This window comes from Colobus angolensis, unplaced genomic scaffold (genome assembly GCF_000951035.1).
Source record: "Colobus angolensis palliatus isolate OR3802 unplaced genomic scaffold, Cang.pa_1.0 Scaffold250, whole genome shotgun sequence".
NCBI lineage: Eukaryota > Metazoa > Chordata > Mammalia > Primates > Cercopithecidae > Colobus > Colobus angolensis.
This window is the reverse complement of record NW_012115711.1, coordinates 1,130,698-1,148,881: the sequence shown is the minus strand read 5'-3', so window position 1 is coordinate 1,148,881 and position 18,184 is coordinate 1,130,698. Positions and strand designations below refer to the sequence as shown.

Here is an 18,184-nt window from a genome sequence, read left to right as displayed (position 1 = left end):
CTCACTGCAACCTCTGCCTCCTGTGTTCCAGTGATTCTCCTGCCTCAGCCTTCCAAGTAGCTGGGATTACGGGCACGTACCACCTTACCCGGCTAATTTTTATATTTTTAGTAGAGACAGTTTCACCATGCTGGTCAGGCTGGTCTCGAGCTCCTGACCTCGTGATAGGCCCACCTTGGCCTCCCAAAGTGCTGGGATTACAGGTGTGAGCCACCACACCTGGCCTAGATATAGTACATTTCATTCCTAAAATTTTCCTTTGTTTCTTGTGTATTTATTTGCTGAGAATTTCTATTTCCTATTTTTGTGTCAAGCATGTTTGGAATTGCTCACTAAGGTATTCTTACAATGCTTTTTTTCAAATTCTTGTTATATAATTCTGTATTTGTCTAACCATATATTGTCTTATATATATTGGATTGTTTGTTGTTTTACAAGTCTGTTTTACTCTTCAATTATCAATATTATTGATACGATTTCATTGGTTTTTTAGAATGTTTAATACATGGTGAGGCAGGTCATTCACTCCCCACCCAACTCCCACCCACATCTGCTTTTCTCTTATATAGTTTTCTGTTCCCAGACATTTATTCATCCATCTTTGAATCCTTTGCCTGGTCTATTCCAATGACTTTTCTATACTGGGCATTTAGTAACTGATGAATTGAATTTGCCCATTAGCGGTTTGAGTTAATTAATTTACATCTTGGTAGAAATGCCCACACACCAGGGGCAATCTACTTAGTGCCACAAGCATTGAGTGTCTACTGTGTGCCCTAGCATTGGGCTAAGTGCTAAGGACAAAAGATTGATAGGCTGTTTCAGTATAATCTAGCCACAATAGCACCAATAGAGGTATTCACCCTTAGTTTTGGAAGCACAGAGAAGAGCGCTTAGTCTAGCCCAGAGGTTTGTGAAAATCTTAGGAGAGCAACACTAGAAGGGTGAGTAGGGATTAACTAAGAAAAGAAAGACAGGAATGGCATTTCAGACATAGGGAAAGGTGGAAGCAAACCAATACTGTGTGAAGCAGCTTATGGATACTAGAGCTTAAACAGCAAGGGCTGGGGTGGATGAAAGTGAAAAGGTAGGCCGACTAAACTTACCACAGAGGCGATTGAGGGCCATTGAAGGTTTATTTGTTTATTTAGTTTCTAATGAAATATTTCAGATGTACCAAAAGATATAAAGAATAATATAGGTCGGGCGCAGTGGCTCACACCTGTCGCCCAGGCTGGAGTGCAATGGTGTGGTCTCGGCTCACTGCAACCTCCATCTCCCAGGTTCAAGCGATTCTCCTGCCTCAGCCTCCCGAGTAGCTGGGATTACAGGTGCCTGCTACCATGCCCAGCTAATTTTTCTATTTTTAGTAGAGACGGGGTTTTGCCATGTTGGTCAGGCTGATCTCGAACTGCTGACCTCGGGTGACCTGCCCACCTCGACCTCCCAAAGTGCTGGGATTACAGGCATGAGCCACTACGCCTGACCCTAATTTATATTTTAGATATATCGCTCAGGGTTGGATGTGAAGGATAGATATGAGATTATTGTAGAGCAGTGGTTTGCAAACAGTTGAGATTCCTTTATACTCTTAAAAATTAAGGACCCAGAAGAGCTTTTTATTGTGTGGTTTATATTTATCAATTTTTACCATATAAATTAAAATAGAAAATTTTAAAGTACTTGTTAATTTATTAAAAAATAATTATAAGCCCATTACATGTTAGCATAAATAAAAATTTTTTATGAAAACTGTTTTCAAAAATGTTTAGTGGGAAGCGTGACATTGTTTTACATCTTTGCAAATCTCTATAATATCTGGGTTAATCAAAAATTGTTAGATCCCCAGATCTGCTTTTGCTTTCATTCTGTTTGACACCACATCATGTACCCTCTGGAAAACTCCACTGTATACCCATGAGAATAAGGGTGAAAAAGGTAAAGAACATCATAATATTCTCATGAATATAGTTTTGGCATCTCAGCTTCTCTGAAAGAGTCTCGGAGCCTAAGGATTCCTTGGACCACACCTTGAGAACATCTGGTGTTGGGGAGCCAGTTTGGAGGCTAACTGCTCTTAAGGAGTTGGGTTTGAGATGAGTGGGTAGTGGAGATAACCAGAGGAAGAAAGGCCCTTTGCCAGCTTTGATTTTACCTTGTTACACTGCAGGATGGATCCATGCTGTACTGACGCCTGTGGACTGCCTTGCCTTTGGAGGGAACTTCTTACACAGCCTTAACATCGAGATGCAGCTCAAGTGAGTCCTGAAACTATGGTGATTCCATGTTGGCCATTCCTGTCTGCTAGAGTGAGGAGTACAATGTAGAAAGCCAGAAAGGAATGGTTCCTTGTTCCTGATCATGTTCAGCTGAAGATTAACACCTTTTCTGCACTTAGTAGTTATTTGACTTTGGGCAAGTTATATAACCTTTGAGCCCAAGTTTCCTAATGTATAAAGCCAGATCTTGCAGAGTCGTTTTGAGGATTAGAGATACAAAGCATCCAGAACAATACCTGATTCATAGTAGGTGCTCAGTAAATGAATCCTTGTTTTTGTTGTTTTGTTTCCTCCTTCTAGAGCCTATGAGATTGAGAAGCGGCTGAGCACAGCAGACCTCTTCAAATTCCCCAACTTTGAGACCATCTGTTGGTATGTGGGAAAGCACATCCTGGACATCTTTCGTGGTATGGAGCCCTTTGCCAACTGTCCTTTTTGCCCCTCTCCCCTGAGTGAATGAGTGTGTATGTATGTGTAAGTGGCGCAGTCAAGACATGATACTATTTCATCACCAGAAAGATCTCAGTATGTAAATTAAAATCATGTTGTGTACCTTAAATATGTTCAATTTTTAAAAAGTGATAATTAGTGCTTTAAAAAAAATTTCCCTAGTGCTACCCACCCAGCCCCTAGCCCCTTCTATTTTGAGACAGGATTTCACTCAGTCACCCAGGCTGGAGTGCGGTGGTGCGATCATGGCTCACTGCAGCTTCAAACTCCTGGGCTCAGGCAATCCTCCTAGGAGCCTTTGTTTGCCGAGTAGCTAAGACTATAGGCACGGGCCCCCACACCCGGCTAATTTTGTAATTTTTTTGTACGAACAGGGTCTTGCTATGTTGACCAGACTGGTCTCAAACTCCTGGCCTCAAGCGATTCTCCCACCTCAGACTCCTTTTGCTGGGGTTACAGGCATGAGCCACAGTACCCAGCAATGCTACCCCTTTATAGTTTCACCCAGTGTCCTCCCCTGTACCATCCATAACTTCTGGAAACCACTAATCTGTTTTCCATTTCTATAATTTTGTCATTTCTTTTTTTTTTTTTTCCCCAAGACAGAGTATCACTCTTGTCACCCAGGCTGGAGTGCAGTGGCATGATCTTGGCTCACTGCAACTTCCACCTCCTGGGTTCAAGCTTCACCTACCTCAGCCTTCTGAATAGCTGGGATTACAGACACCCGCCACCACACCTGGCTAGTTTTTGTACTTTTTTTTTTTCTTCTTCTTTTATTTGAGATGGAGTCTCGCTCTGTCGCCAGGCTGGAGTGCAGTGATGCAATCTCTGCTCACTGCAAACTCCGCCTCCCAGGTTTAAGCGATTCTCCTGCCTCAGCCTCCGGAGTAGCTGGGACTATAGGCACATGCCACCATGCCCAGCTAATTTTTGTATTTTTAGTAGAGACGGGGTTTCACCATGTTGGCCAGGATGATCTCAATCTCTTAACCTCATGATCTGCCCACCTCAGCCTCCCAATGTGCTGGGATTACAGGCGTGAGAGCCACCACGCCTGGCTGAATTTTGTCATTTCAAGAATATTGTATAAATGGAATCATATAGTATGTGACCTTCTCAGATTCACTTTTTTACTCAGCGTAATACATGGCAGGGCATGGATTGTAACCTTTTTGTTTAGCAAGTGTGACAGAATATTGGATCACAGTGAAATTATCTCTCTTTCTTGCTGGTTAAGATAAAAAGCTCAATCTGGATGGTCTGAGAGTTTCCTGGATCTGCTTCCCCTGGAGACAAGGCCCAGTCCTGACCGTCCTGGCATCGTTGTTTTGGTTCCTGGGCGTTAGCCCAGTTGGAAGCCAATTTACTTGCTGGGTTTCCTCTTCCCTGGTGTGATCGAGAATAGAATGGGTCCCTTACTTAGGCCTAAGATTCTTCAAGTTGACTTGGCCAGGAGAAATCAGTATTGATAAGTTACAAAGAATCTCAGGGGCCATGAGTACAGCCTCATAGCCAATACCTCCAACTCTTGCTCTGCCACCTAGACTGTCACTTAAGTTTTCAATCAGATGTTGGATGACTAACTGTTCATTACTTATTCTAAACAGCTTGGTTCAGTAGAAAATTATTTATAGGGCCTAAATCTGGCTGTTTGTAGTAGCCTCCTGACATAAGGCAGAACACAGCTAATCCATCTTGTACATTAATGGCCCTTCAAGTCTGTGTAGGTAGAACTCATAGTCCTCCTGAGTGTTCTCATTTTGAAACCCAACAGGCACAGTAATGTCATGGAAGGGGCACAAGCCTCAGATTCAAATACACATGGTTTTAGTCATGGCTCTAGCACTTACTAGGTGTGTGCCTTTGGTCTTGACTTTGCCTCTCTGAACCTCAATTTCCTGGGCTGTATAATGAAGATAATACCTTGCTTTCAGGATAGGTATAAGGGTTAAATGAGATAATAGATATCACATTCCTAGCACTTAGTAGATACTCAGTAAACGAACACTGTTGGAAGAACTGAGATCTGCAGTGGTGCTCAGAACCTTGAGCATTTTCTCTGGTTGTCTTAACAAAAGTCCCAAGTCCTTCACTTTCCTGCATGGCTTTGTTGACACTCTGCTTTCCTCTTTCCTCCTTTAGGTTTGCGAGAGAACAGGAGACACCCTGCCTCCTACCTGGTCCATGGTGGCAAAGCCTTGAACTTGGCCTTTAGAGCCTGGACAAGGAAAGAAGTAAATATGCATATTTCTCTACCTCCTCTGGAATTTTGCCCTTTGTAGGGACTGGATTTGGTAGATGTTTCGGAGAGACAGAAGAGTCCAGAGAAGCTTGTGGGCCCCGGGTGTAGAGTGGAGGCCTGGGCTAGGATTCCTTAGATTACATTTTAAAATCTTTCTTTCTGATGATAAAAAGTAATGCAACATTACACTAGAGAATTAGAAAAATGAGGAAAAGCATAAAGAAGGAAAATTATTGCCTATAATTTTTACACTCAGCGGGAACTACTATTTAACACTTGCCTACATTTCCTTCTGGTCTTTTTTATGTGCATTTTAAAAACATAATTACTGTCACACTGTGTGGTTGACCCTTGAGCAATGTGGAGGTTGGGGCGCAGACCCTGCCCCCCCATGCAATCAGAAATCCACATATAACTTTTGCCTCCCTAAAACCTTAACTGCTAATAACCTACTGTTGACCAGAAGCCTTACCAGTAACATAGTCAACACATATTTTATATATGTTACTTGTGTTATATACTGTATTATTACAATAAAGTAAGCTGAAAACGTATGTTTACTGTTCATAAAGTGGAAGTGGATCCTCATAAAGGGCTTTATCCTTGTCTTCACATGGAGTAGGCTGAGGAGGAAGAAAAAGTAGAGGGGTTGGTCTTGGCTGTCCCAGATGCCAGAGTCAGAAGAAAATCTGCATATAAATGGACCCAGACATTTCAAACCCATGTTGTTTAAGGGTCAACTGTGTATCCAATTTTGTGTTTGAATCTATTGATTTATCTTAATTTTCCTGTGTCATCAAAGTTCTCCAGAAACATTTGATAGTTATGTGATATTCTTTTGCAGGAATGTACCATCCTTGCCTAACTACTTGCTTTTTGCTGCTTCCTTTTTATTTCTTTGAGGGAATAGTTATAAAGAATCATATAGTAAATGTCTGTTTTTGTCCCTCATTTCTTGATTGTTTCTTCAGGATAGATTCCTGGAAGAACAATTACTGAATCAATATATGGAAAAATGCAAGGCTCTTGATGCATACTGCCAAAGTGGGTTTTAGAAATGTGCGAGTGTCCATTTATCCAACTGAACACTAATCAACTATTAAAAAAAAAAAAAAAAAGCTCTGTATGTACTGATTTGGAAAGATCTCCAGAATTTGTTAAGTAAAGGTGCACAACCGTGTGTATAGTGTGCCACTTTATATGTAAAAACGGGGGAAATAAGAATTATCTTAGTATACACTTGCCTGATTATATGATCTGGGATGTAGAAACTAATGAAAATGGTTACCTGTGGGAGTGGGATGATGAGATTGATGGCAGGAACAGGGTGGGATTGATGGCAGGGACAAAGTAGGAATGAAGCTTTTCAATATCATTTTATTTAATTAGTTAATTTATTTATGAGACAGAGCCTCGCTCTGTTGCCCAGGCAGGAGTGCAGTGGCACGATCTCAGCTCACTGCAGCCTTTGCCTCCCGGGTTCAAGTGATTCTCGTGCCTCAGCCTCCTGAGTAGCTGGGATTACAGGCATGTGCCACCATGCCTGGCTAATTTTTGTATTTTTAATAGAGATGGGGTTTCACCATGTTGGCCGGGCTGGTCTCAAACTCCTGATCTCAAACTCCTGATCCATCCACCTCAGCCTCCCAAAGTGCTGGGATTACAGGCATGAGCCACCACACCTGGCCTGCCTTTCTTTTCTAATGTAAGCCTTTAGCTGTTAATTTCCTTCTCAGCACCAGTATTTGATTTTTGACCCATGTGAACGAATTAACTTTTCAGAATACTGAATTTAAAGAACACACCAAGAAATCAAGAAAAGAAGAAATGTCAACATGTAATCTTAGGCTTTAGATACTCCCTTTTCTGTGAATACTGTGACCAAAGGTCACTGCACTGCAGGCTTAACTTGTACAATCTCCTTAGTTCCTGTTGCCAACCTTCCCCTCCGATATTCTTGGATTTCATATTTTGAGCCTTCCCTTGCTCCCTGGGCTCACCTATACCTGGACCTTAGCCTGTGATTCTGTTTTTCCACACCTCTCAGGTGTGGCTACCTTGGGTTTCATCTCTGACCCCTCCCATGGAGTGAACTTTAGAGTGACTGTGTCCCAAAAACACCAAAGGGGAGGTGGGTGTGGCCCAAGCACTCATGACTCAGGATGGACCCAGGGACCAAGGGATGGCCCCAAACAGAGTGATCAGTGGGAGCTGGAGTAGAGTAGAACATAGTTCTGAGACGCCCATGCTCATGGAAGGACTCTTGTGAAGTGCAGATGATCTGTAGGGGAGGAACCTGCTCCCTTACCTTTCCAGAGACCCTGGTCTGGGAAGGAGGAATCCATAAGATTAGCTGGGTCAGATGGTTTCTCAGCTCCCCACCTAGCCACGAAAATAAATTCCCTCTGGATACAGAAATGAAGTGAAAAGTGGTAGAAGAAAGTCACAAAGGAAAACCTTGAGATCTACATAAAAATGTAAATCTTGGTACTCAAAAAGAGGGCAAACAAAAGAGACAACTAACAGGGATCGCTCTGGGTTGCTGTTGAGCTAGCTGTGGGCCAGTTGCTGCTCAGCACAGAGTTCCTTCCTCACAAGTGGAGAGGCTGGTTTGTCCCCACTGATCTCCCTGAGGTCCCTGACTTTTTGAGAGGTGTGGCCCCAACCCACAACTTAGTTCCTTATACCTCTTGATACTGTCTTTTTTAGATAGATGTTTTACAAATATTTTCTCTCAGTCTGTGGCTTACAAAGTAGCAGAGATGCTGAAACAGGTTTTTCAAAAAGAAGTTTTGCTTTTCAAGTTCAGTTGATCAACTTTTTTCTTTTCTGGTCCATGCTTATGTCCTATCTAAGAAATCTTTGCCTATAAAGGCCATAAAGAACTTCTCCTCTGTCTAAAGCAGGAGTTTACAGCCAGGGTACAGTGGCTCACGCCTGTAATCCAGCACTTTGGGAGGCCAAGGAGGGTGGATCACCCGAGGTCAGGAATTTGAGACCAGCCTGGCCAACATGGCGAAACCCCATCTCTATTAAAAATACAAAAATTAGCTAGGCATGGTGGCACATGTCTGTAATCCCAGCTACTGGGGAGGCTGAGGCACAAGAATTGCTTGAACCTGGGAGGCGAAGGTTGCAGTGAGCCAAGACCACCACACCACTGAACTCTAGCCTGGGTGGCAGAGTAAGAAAAGACTCTGTCTCAAAAAAATAGTGAGAAGTAAATAAAATATAGCAAGGGTTTCCAACCTTTTGGCTTCCCTGGGCCACATTGGAAGAAGAATTGTCTTGGGCCACACATGATAGCTGATGAGCTTAAAAAAAAAAAAAATTACAAAAAATCTCATAGGCTGGGTGCAGTGGCTCGTGCCTGTAATCCCAGCACTTTGGAGGCCAAGGCGGGTGGATCACCTGAGGTCAGGAGTTCAAGACCAGCCTGGCCAACATGGTGAAACCCCGTATCTACTAAAAATAAAAAAAATTAGCTGGTTGTAGTGGTTCACTCCTGTAGTCCTAGCTACTGGGGAGGCTGAGGCAGGAGAATCGCTTGAACCCAGGAGGTGGGGCTTGCAGCGAGCCGAGATGGTGCCATTGCACTTCAGCCTGGGCAAGAGTATCGAAACTCCATCTCAAAAAAAAAAAAAAAGGTCTCATAATGTTTTAAGAAATTTTACTAATTTGTGTTGTCACATTCAAAGCTATCCTGGGCAGTGGGTTGGACAAACATGGTCTAAAGGGTGTATAGTTTTAGGTTTTACGTTTAGGTCTATGATCCATTTTACGTTTGTGTTTGTGTGTATGGTGCAAGATATGGATTGAGGTTCTTTTTTTTTTTTTGCGTGTGGATATCCAATTGGTCCAGAATCATTTGTTGAAAAGACTACCCTTTCTCCATTGAATTGCCTTGGTATATTTGTCCAAAATCAGTTGTCTCTTTATGTGTGGGTTTATTCCTCGTGCCTCTTGTTTGACAGGCTCTGCCAGACCATGAGGATGAGATCCCGGAGACAGTGCGAACCGTACAGCTCATTAAAGATCTGGCCAGGGAGATCCGCCTGGTGGAAGTAAGGAGCATGGGGCAGGGAAGAGAAGGCATTTGGAAAGGCCTTGAGGCTCAAGTGTCAGGTTAGGCCTCTGCAGTTAGCATGAGAGCCCAGGGGAAGGGTCGGGAAGACCCTACCAAAGACACAATTCATTTATTCAAATAATTATTACTGTGTTTCAAGTGTGCCGCACACTGGGCTAGGCTCTTGAAACACATTAATAGTGCCTGCCCACAAAGAACTCAGCCTAGTAGAGGACCCTGAGCAAAGTTAACCTCTTTGAGTTTCAGTTTCTTCATCTCTAAAATGGGGAATAATTGTACCTACTCAAGGATTGTTAAAAGGATTAGGTAAGGTAATGTGAGTTGAGCACAAAAATAGAGTGCTTGGCACACAGTAAGTGCACAATAAATTCTGACGGTGGGTCGTGGTGGTGGGTGGTGGTGGTAGTTTTAGTTGTTGTTATTATTAATATTTTGACTCAGTCTCTGCATTCTGCAAAATGACAGTTCTCTCGGGGTGAAGATGATTACAAAGCCATGTTTCAACAGGTGGCATATACCACGAGGCAGTAAGGTATAGTGGTAAGAGATTCAGAGAAACCTGGGTTCTGGTTCCTGCTCTGTCACTTGCAAGCCTTTCAGAGCCTCAGTTTCCTCATCTGTAAAGTGAGGATAACACTGACCTTTCAGAATTTTGTTAGGATCAAAAGCTAGTATATGTAGAGCCCCTCGCACAGTGCCTGGCAGAGTAAGTACTCAATAAATGTGAGCCATTGTTATTAGTAGACTTTATAGCAAAGAGAGAAGTTGGTGTGGGATGGTGAAGTAGCAGAGGCACCAGAGGAGAACTCCTTTAAGCTCAGAAGCTGTAAAGTTTTATTTAGTGCCCAGGATATATACATCCATGCTGAAGGGTGGTCAAAGTGAGCTGGGAAGTTGTGCTTCTAGCCTCACTGCTTGCAGCATGTTTCACTGCCTACACCATAGCTTACAGTGTCCACCTCCTACCTCTCATTTTCCTCCACTCCCATCTGTCAAAATCATTCAGGATAGTTAAAGGCCTACCTTTTCTCCAGCGCCTCCCACTTAAACCACAAAACTCTGGGCTGGTTGGAAGAGGACTTAGAGATAGAGTATATGTGGTCCATGGGCTTTCAAATTACTTAAAGCAATGGAATCCTTTTTTAAAAATGACATCTTAGGTGGAAGGCCAATATTCAAAGCATAGCTGCTTTGAATAAGATGAAGGTGGGAGGCCTAGGGCTCCACTTGTTCTTTTTATTCACCTTCTGCCTTCCCCCGATTCTCAGGGCTCCTCCCAAGAAGCTCAAAGTAGCCACAGAACATCTTCAGAAATCACCTTTCCAGTCTAGTCCTTTAATTTTACAGCTGAGCAAACAGTCTCAAATGGTCAGATAACTTTCCTGAGCTAGTTACAGAGCTAGCTAGTAGCAGAATTAGGACTAGAACCTCTCCTTCTCTCAAATCCTGTAGTCCTTAGAGTTTGAACTTCACAGATTAGTACTTGATTATTTTCTGTTTCATGTCAGCTGCTTAGTGGAGTATTTTCTTTCCAATTTTGACAGTAGTGCTTTGCTCGTCTTCTTACTTGTCAATGGCTGGGTAAAGAAATGCCACCCAATAAATTCTTGATGACTCATGTAAAAGCTGGGGTGTGCATATGTGGAGCATCTGTAAGCCACTTCCATGGCAGTGCCACCAGTACCAGGAACAGACCTCTGCTCTTAGTGTTGAGAGAACCCTTGAGTAAGCTCTAACCCCCTCATGTACTAACACTCTTGTAGGACATCTTCCAACAGAACGTTGGGAAGACGAGCAATATCTTTGGGCTGCAGAGGATCTTCCCAGCCGGCTCCATTCCCCTAACCAGGCCAGCCCATTCCACTTCAGTGTCCATGTCCAGGCTGTCACTGCCCTCCAAAAATGGTTCAAAGAAGAAAGGCCTGAAGCCCAAGGAACTCTTCAAGAAGGCAGAGCGAAAGGGCAAGGAGAGTTCAGCCTTGGGGCCTGCTGGCCAGTTGAGCTATAATCTCATGGACACATACAATCATCAGGCACTGAAGACAGGCTCTTTCCAGAAAGCAAAGGTGGGTGCTGGCCCATGGGTTCAGCCCAACCCTTTTGGGTGTCCCTTGGAAGAGCAGGGTTTCAAAAAGCAGGCTATCCTGTCTGGCTGCCATGTCCCTTAGACCCCCTGGTGTTTGGCTACCAGTCCCACTCATTTAACAGGCATTTATTGAGACCTTTTCTATGCTGGGCACTGTGATAGGTGCTGTGGATGTGACTCTCAAGAGGCTGACAGGCGAGTGAGAAAGACAGGCATAAAAATAAATGAGTGCAATCAAGTATTGTGAATGCCACAATCAAGGGTGTGTGTGGGACCCTGAGATACAGAGGAGGGTTAATTCTGTCTGGGTAGGGAAGGTTTTCAGGAGCTCTTTTCAGAAAACATAACACTTAGCTGAATTTTGAAATGCTGGGATGGGAATGAGATTTGAAAACATTGCGTGTGTCAGGTTGTAGTCTTGAGCAGGTCCTTGAGAAAAGCCCTCCACCAGGGCTCCATCTTGCCTCACGATTGTGATTCTCTCCATGGGCATCTGAAGATGTGCCCCCTCTTTTTTAAGGGAACATGGTTCACAAGATTGATAGGTGTCCCCTGAACCAACCACACATTTTCAAACTCCTGCTCCTGTGATCAGTGGGGGTGTGGGGGGACAGTATAGCAGAAGGCCTTGGCTCAGGTGGTTTTGACAGTGAACTGAACCACTGAAACCAGAGGGAACTTGCCATCATGATTCCCATGGGAGTCCCAGATAGGTGACAACTGAGCTTCCTACTTCTGCAGTTCAACATCACTGGTGCCTGCTTGAATGACTCAGATGATGACTCACCAGACTTGGACCTTGATGGAAATGAGAGCCCATTGGCCCTATTGATGTCTAACGGCAGGTGAGGTGGGAAGGAGGAGCACAGAGGTACTGGGACTGTCAGTGGTAATATGCCACTGAGACAGGGCATGGAATTGGAATCTAGAGGTTGGGACATGGGTAGGAGGGACTGTACTTAGGGCAATACTTAGATAATATAATGTATCATTGCTTAGTTCAGAGAACCACGGTGTGGTGTTGGAGGTGGGTAGAGGGAGAGGTCTGAAATCGAATTGGCAATCCTGAGAAAGATTTTATTGGTTCTAGAAGCTTCAGCAAGTCATTGGGAGAGAACCACTGGCAGCAGTAAGTATAGCATACTTACTAAAAGCATTAGTTTTTTCTATACCTTTTGACTTAAGATTAGATTTTTAGGAATTTACAGAAATCCTTGCACACAAGTGTGTAATGATAAATGTTCAGTGTTTGCTGCACCATTGTAATAGTAATTGGAAACATCCAAATGCTGATCAGTAAGGGCTGGATAAATGATGGTACATCTATAGAATGGAATATCATGTAGCCGTTACAAAGAATGAGACAGTTAAATATTGACACAGAAAGATGTTTAAGGTGTATTTTTAAAATCAGGTTACAGAATAATAGGAATAGTTCCATTTTTACTTTTAAAAGGGCATGTATGCACATGTGTATATGTATGCACATATGGAAAAGCCATATATAGACTTTTGTATTTTTTGAAGAGGGAGGTTTAAAAATGGAATATACAAGCGTTAGAAATAAAAACAATGTGAAAGAGCACACAGTGAAAAATCTCACACCCATCTCTCTTTCCCTGTTTACCTTCCCATGGACAACCAATGTCAGTGGTTTCCTTCCAGAGATATGTATGTATATTTAGGCAAATAAATAGTGTGTGTGATATATATATGTAAATACATTTTTAAAAAAAATAGAGATGGGGGTCTCTGTTATTGCCCAGGCTGAGCTCTAACTCCTAGACTCAGGTGATCCTCCCACTTTGGCCTCCAAAGTGCTGGGATTACAGGTGTGAGCCACCTTGCCTGACCTAGTTACATATTTTATACTTGTTACACCAATTTTTTTTTTTTTTTTTTGAGACAGAGTCTTGCTCTGTTACCCAGGCTGGAGTGCAGTGGTGTGATCTCGGCTCACTGCAACCTCTGCCCCCTCGGTTCAAGTGATTCTCATGTCTCAGCCTCCCAAATAGTTGGGACTTCAGGTGCATGCTACCACGCCCAGCCAATTTTTGTATTTTTAGTAGAGACAGGGTTTCTGCATGTTGGCCAGGCTGGTCTCGAACTCCTGGCCTCGAGTGATCTGCCCGCCTCAGTCTCCCAAAGTGCTGGGATTACAGGCATGAGCCGATGTGCCCGGCCTTGTTATACCAAATTTTTAACAGTGATTATCCCTGGAAAGTACAAAAGGGAAGGTAAGAGCAAATTTTCACTTGAGTAGCATTTGAATTTTGTACAATGAGCACATATTTACTTTTTTTTAAATATTTAAGCATTTACTCTTCTTTAAATAATTTTAAAAGAACAAGTTCTAAAAGAATAAAATAAAAGCTGTTTACAACAAAATTATGGACTTGGGAATCAGGCAATCCAAGGTTTAAATCCCAGCTGTGACACATATTCACTGTTCTACTTTGGCAAACTAATTAACCTATCTGAGCTTCAGTGTCCTCATATAAGTATTCTATAGTTAAAACTTACCTTAGGGTTGTTGGAGGATTAAATGAGATAATATATGTAGAATGTTAACCACAGGGCCTGCCATATAATTAATACTTAATAAATGGTAGTTCTTATAAATATGATGATGTAGAGACAAAAGAATTCTCCATAAAGATGGTGATAACGATGATGTGGCCATGACCAGAATCTAAGAAGATTGTCAGAAACCCTGAAATAACATAGAGGCAGGGAAAGCCAGTAAGGGCTATTTTCTAGATACTCAGAACACTAGACAGCAGCAGTCAAGAGCCAGGTGCAGAGTATGAACAATGTAGGAACACAAACAACAAAGGTGCCTTAATAGCTGCCTTCTAGGAAAAGGTTACCTTCAGGTCCATCTGGGCCCACCTGGGTAGAAAATAAGGGAAAAAGGGGTGAGAGTAGGGCAGATTCTGAAAGCAACAGAGCTATTCTTGGGGTTTGAGAATCCAGTTACTAAAGTGTAAGATTAGAGAGACTGTTGAATATTGCCTTTGTCCAGAACTCATGATAGGTCTCCTGGACAGGAGAAAATTCATTCCTAGGAGTCCAGCCTATAATGGCTATTGAAGGTACAATAAGACATTTCCTGCCGCTGCCTCACCCCCAGCAGTCCTTCTTGTGCTGCTGCCTATTACCCGCTGCAGCATCAGAAGCTGTTAAGTGAACCCAGATAGTCAAAAGTATAGAAATATTTACAGATGATGTGATGCTATGTCTGGGCTTCTCTCCAAACTTTGTGTTTCGCAGAGAGTGAGGTGTAGATGAAACAAGACTGGCTGTGTTGATAATTGCTGAAACTTAGCTGAGTGATAGGTACACGAGAATTAATTATACTTTTATATTTTTGTGCATGTTTGAAAATTTTCTTCAAAAATTTTTAAAAAATTGTTAGAGACAGGGTCTTGCTGTATTGCCTAGGCTCGAGCAGTTCTCTTGCCTCAGCCTCCTGAGTTAGCCAATACTACAGACATGCACTACCACAACCTAGCTGAAAATTTTAATTATTGGAAGTTAATAAAAGACAAGGGCATACGTAGCTGTCATTTATTGAGCATCTCCTCTGTGTCAAAGTCTGTCTTAGCTGTTTATATACACTATTTTATTTAATCCTCACAACAACCCCAAAAGTAAGTAGTAGTGTCCCCATTTTACTAATGTGAAAATTGAGAGAGAACCTTATAGTATTAGCTACATGGAGCAGTTGCCATGGATCAAGCTCTGTATGAGCTCATTTAGTCCTCAACCCTCTGAGGTAGAAAATAGGTCAGTTAAATGACAGCCAATTCACTGAAAGTCAGTTTAACCAAATTACTAGTTGCTGAATGTATCAGTGTACTGATTTGCCAAAAACATGTTTCTTTTTAACTGTTCATGAGGTTTTTTCCAGCAGTTCGTATTGGTTAATATCGTCTATGTGTAAAAGGATTATCTAAGCCACTTTTGAGTTCTGGACAAAGGCAATGTTCATTTCAACCAGCAATCATGAGTTTCTTCACTTACTGGCCAACATTTGTTTTTTTTTTTTCTTTTTGACTATAGCCATTCTGGTGGATGTAAAGTGTAAACCCATTGTATGTGTTTTTTTTTTTTTTTTAATAAAAATTGTGGCCCAGTACAGTGGCTCACACCTGTAATCCCAACACTTTGGGAGGCCAAGGTGGGCGGATCACTTGTTAGGAGTTTGAGACCAGCCTGGCCAACATGACGAAACCCTTGCCTGTACTAAAATTACAAAAATTAGCCAGACGTGGTGGTGGGCGCCTATAATCCCAGCTACTTGGGAGACTGAGACAGGAGAACTGCTTGAACCTAGGAGGCGGGAGGTTGCAGTGAGCCGAGATCATGCCACTACTCCAGCCTAGGCAACAGAGCAAGACTCCATCTCAAAAAGAAAAAAAAAAGCATATAAAAATTAAAATTGTCTATATTTAAGGTATACAATGTGATATTTGATAAAGTCTATACTGTGAAATGATTATGCCAGTAAAGCTAGTTAACATATGCATCACTTCACATACTTACCATGTGTTTGTGGTGAGAACACACAGGTCTACTCTCCTATGAAATTCCAAGTATCAATGCAGTTTTTTTTGTTTTGTTTTTTGTTTTTTGAGACGGAGTCTTGCCGAGGCAAGAGAATTACTTGAACCCAGGAGGCAGAGGTTGCCATGAGCTGAGATCACGCCATTGAACTCCAGCCTGGGCGACAGAGCAAGACTCTGTCTAAAAAAAAAAAAAAAGATTCTGGATACAAATCCTTTGCCAGATAAACAATTTCCAAATATTTTCTTTCAGTCTGTGGCTTTTATTTTATTTTCTTAATGGTTTTTTTTGAAATACAAAATTTTTAATTTTACTTAATCCCAGGTTATAATGGTATTTTTCTGTGTTTTACTCTAGTTTTATAGTTTTAGGTTTTACATTTAGATCTATGATGCATTTTACATTAATTTTTGTATATGATGTGAGGTAAGGGTCCACATTTATTTCTTTGTATCCATTTTTCTCAGCAGCTTTTACTGAAAAAACCATCCTTTCCCCTACTGAGCTGCTTTAGCACCTTTTGTCAAAAATCATTTGATCATAAATTTAAGGGTTTATTCGGAATTCAAAGTTCTTTTCCACTGATCTGTATGTCTGTCTGTATGCTGATACCACATTGCCTTGATTACCATAGCTTTAGAGTAAATCTTGGGATTGAACAGTGTAAGTCCTCCAATATTGTTCTTTTTCAAAATTATTTTGTCTGTGTTAGGTCCTTTATATGTCCAAGTATGTTTTACTATCAACTTTTTATTTAAAAAGCTGGCTGGATTTTGATAGGGATTGTATTGAATCCGTAGGTCAATGTGGAGAGAATTGCTGTCTTGCTAGCGACTAACAATATTGCTAGTGACTGTTTTTATGTTCTCCTTCCCTTCAGTACGAAAAGGGTGAAGTGCTTATCCAAATCTCGGCGAACCAAAATAGCAAAGAAGGTAGACAAGGCTAGACTGGTGGCAGAACAGGTGATAGAAGATGAATTTGACTTGGATTCAGATGATGAGCTGCAGATTGACGAGAGATTGGGAAAGGAGAAGGCGACCCTGATAATAAGACCAAGTGTGTGTCTGTTCTTTCTTTTTCCTCCCCTACCCGTCTTTTGTTTGTTTGTTTGTTTGTTTGTTTTGAGACGGAGTTTCGCTCTTATTGCCCAGGCTGGAGTGCAATGGCGCGATCTTGGCTCACTATAACATCCGCCTCCCGGGTTCAAGTGATTCTCGTGCCTCAGCCTCCTGAGTAGCTGGGATTACAGGCATGTGCCACCATGCCTGGCTAATTTTGTATTTTTAGTAGAGATGAGATTTCACTATGTCGATCAGGCTGGTCTGGAACTCCTGACCTCAGGTGATCCACCCGCCTCAGCCTCCCAGAGTGCTGGGATTACAGGTGCAAGGCACCACGCCCAGCCCTTGCCCGTTTTATATTTGTTTTTGGCCCTCTTAATAGACTTAAGACCTTAGGCCTGAGCTTGTTGACATTCTGCTATACTATGTTCTGTAGGCCTTCATTGTTTCCTTTGTTCTTAAGATTTATTTATCACCTGATCCCTAACCTCTCTAAATTAGTCATCTGAGGTCATTACTTCCAAGAAAATTAGTCTTATTTTTTTCTTCTGGGTATTTGGCTTAAATGCTAATCATAGCTTCATAATAAGTGCATTCCATTGTTTTCTAGAATTTCCCCGGAAATTGCCCCGTGCGAAGCCTTGCTCTGACCCCAACCGAGTTCGTGAACCAGGAGAAGTTGAGTTTGACATTGAGGTAGGATTCTGCCCTGGATCTAGTCTTCAGCTCATTCTGGTGATAGAGACAGAAGACAGATTGTCATTCTAGTTGGGGGATATGCGGGGAGGAAGACATCCTATGCATTCATTTCCTGAATAATTTATTTATTATTATTATTATTTTTTTGAGACAGAGTCTCTTTGCTCTGTTGCCCAGGCTGGGGTACAATGGTATGATCATGGTTGACAGCAGTCTTGACTTCCAAGGCCAGCTCAGCCTCCCTAGTAGCTGGGACCACAGGCTCACACCACCAACGTAGCTAATTCTTTTCAATTTTTTTTTGGTAGAGATAGGGTCTCGCTGTGTTGCCCAGGCTGGTCTCAAACTCCTGGGCTCATGTGATCTTTTGCCTTGACCTCCCAAAGTGCTGGAATCACAGGGTGAGCCACTGCAGTGAAATATTTATTAAGTGAAAGAGTGTGTGCGAAGTGCTGCTGAGCATGTAAATGGAAGATTTCAATTTAGTTGAAATACCTTAAACATCCTTTAATACAGAGTAGAATAAAAGTCAGTGTGGGCCGGGCACGGTGGCTCATGCCTGTAATCCCAGTACTTTGGGAAGCTGTGGTGGGCATATCATGAGGTCAAGAGATTGAGACCATCCTGGCCAACATGGTGAAACCCCGTCTCTGCTAAAAAATTAGCTGGGCATGGTGGCACACCCCTGTAGTCCCAGCTACTTGG

The 18,184-nt window shown here is 42.3% G+C and overlaps 1 protein-coding gene across 1 annotated transcript in view; it reads left to right on the top strand.

The window, feature by feature from the left end:
• PHF8 (PHD finger protein 8) overlaps nucleotides 1-18,184 on the top strand; it is a 114,388-nt gene that overhangs the window by 43,947 nt on the left and 52,257 nt on the right. Inside the window, exons 8-15 of the mRNA XM_011946592.1 lie at nucleotides 2,171-2,258; nucleotides 2,580-2,686; nucleotides 4,875-4,966; nucleotides 8,949-9,038; nucleotides 10,825-11,127; nucleotides 11,889-11,992; nucleotides 16,597-16,775; nucleotides 17,391-17,476. Coding sequence (XP_011801982.1) covers nucleotides 2,171-2,258; nucleotides 2,580-2,686; nucleotides 4,875-4,966; nucleotides 8,949-9,038; nucleotides 10,825-11,127; nucleotides 11,889-11,992; nucleotides 16,597-16,775; nucleotides 17,391-17,476 — 1,049 coding nt within the window. The remainder of the gene's footprint in view (nucleotides 1-2,170; nucleotides 2,259-2,579; nucleotides 2,687-4,874; nucleotides 4,967-8,948; nucleotides 9,039-10,824; nucleotides 11,128-11,888; nucleotides 11,993-16,596; nucleotides 16,776-17,390; nucleotides 17,477-18,184) is intronic.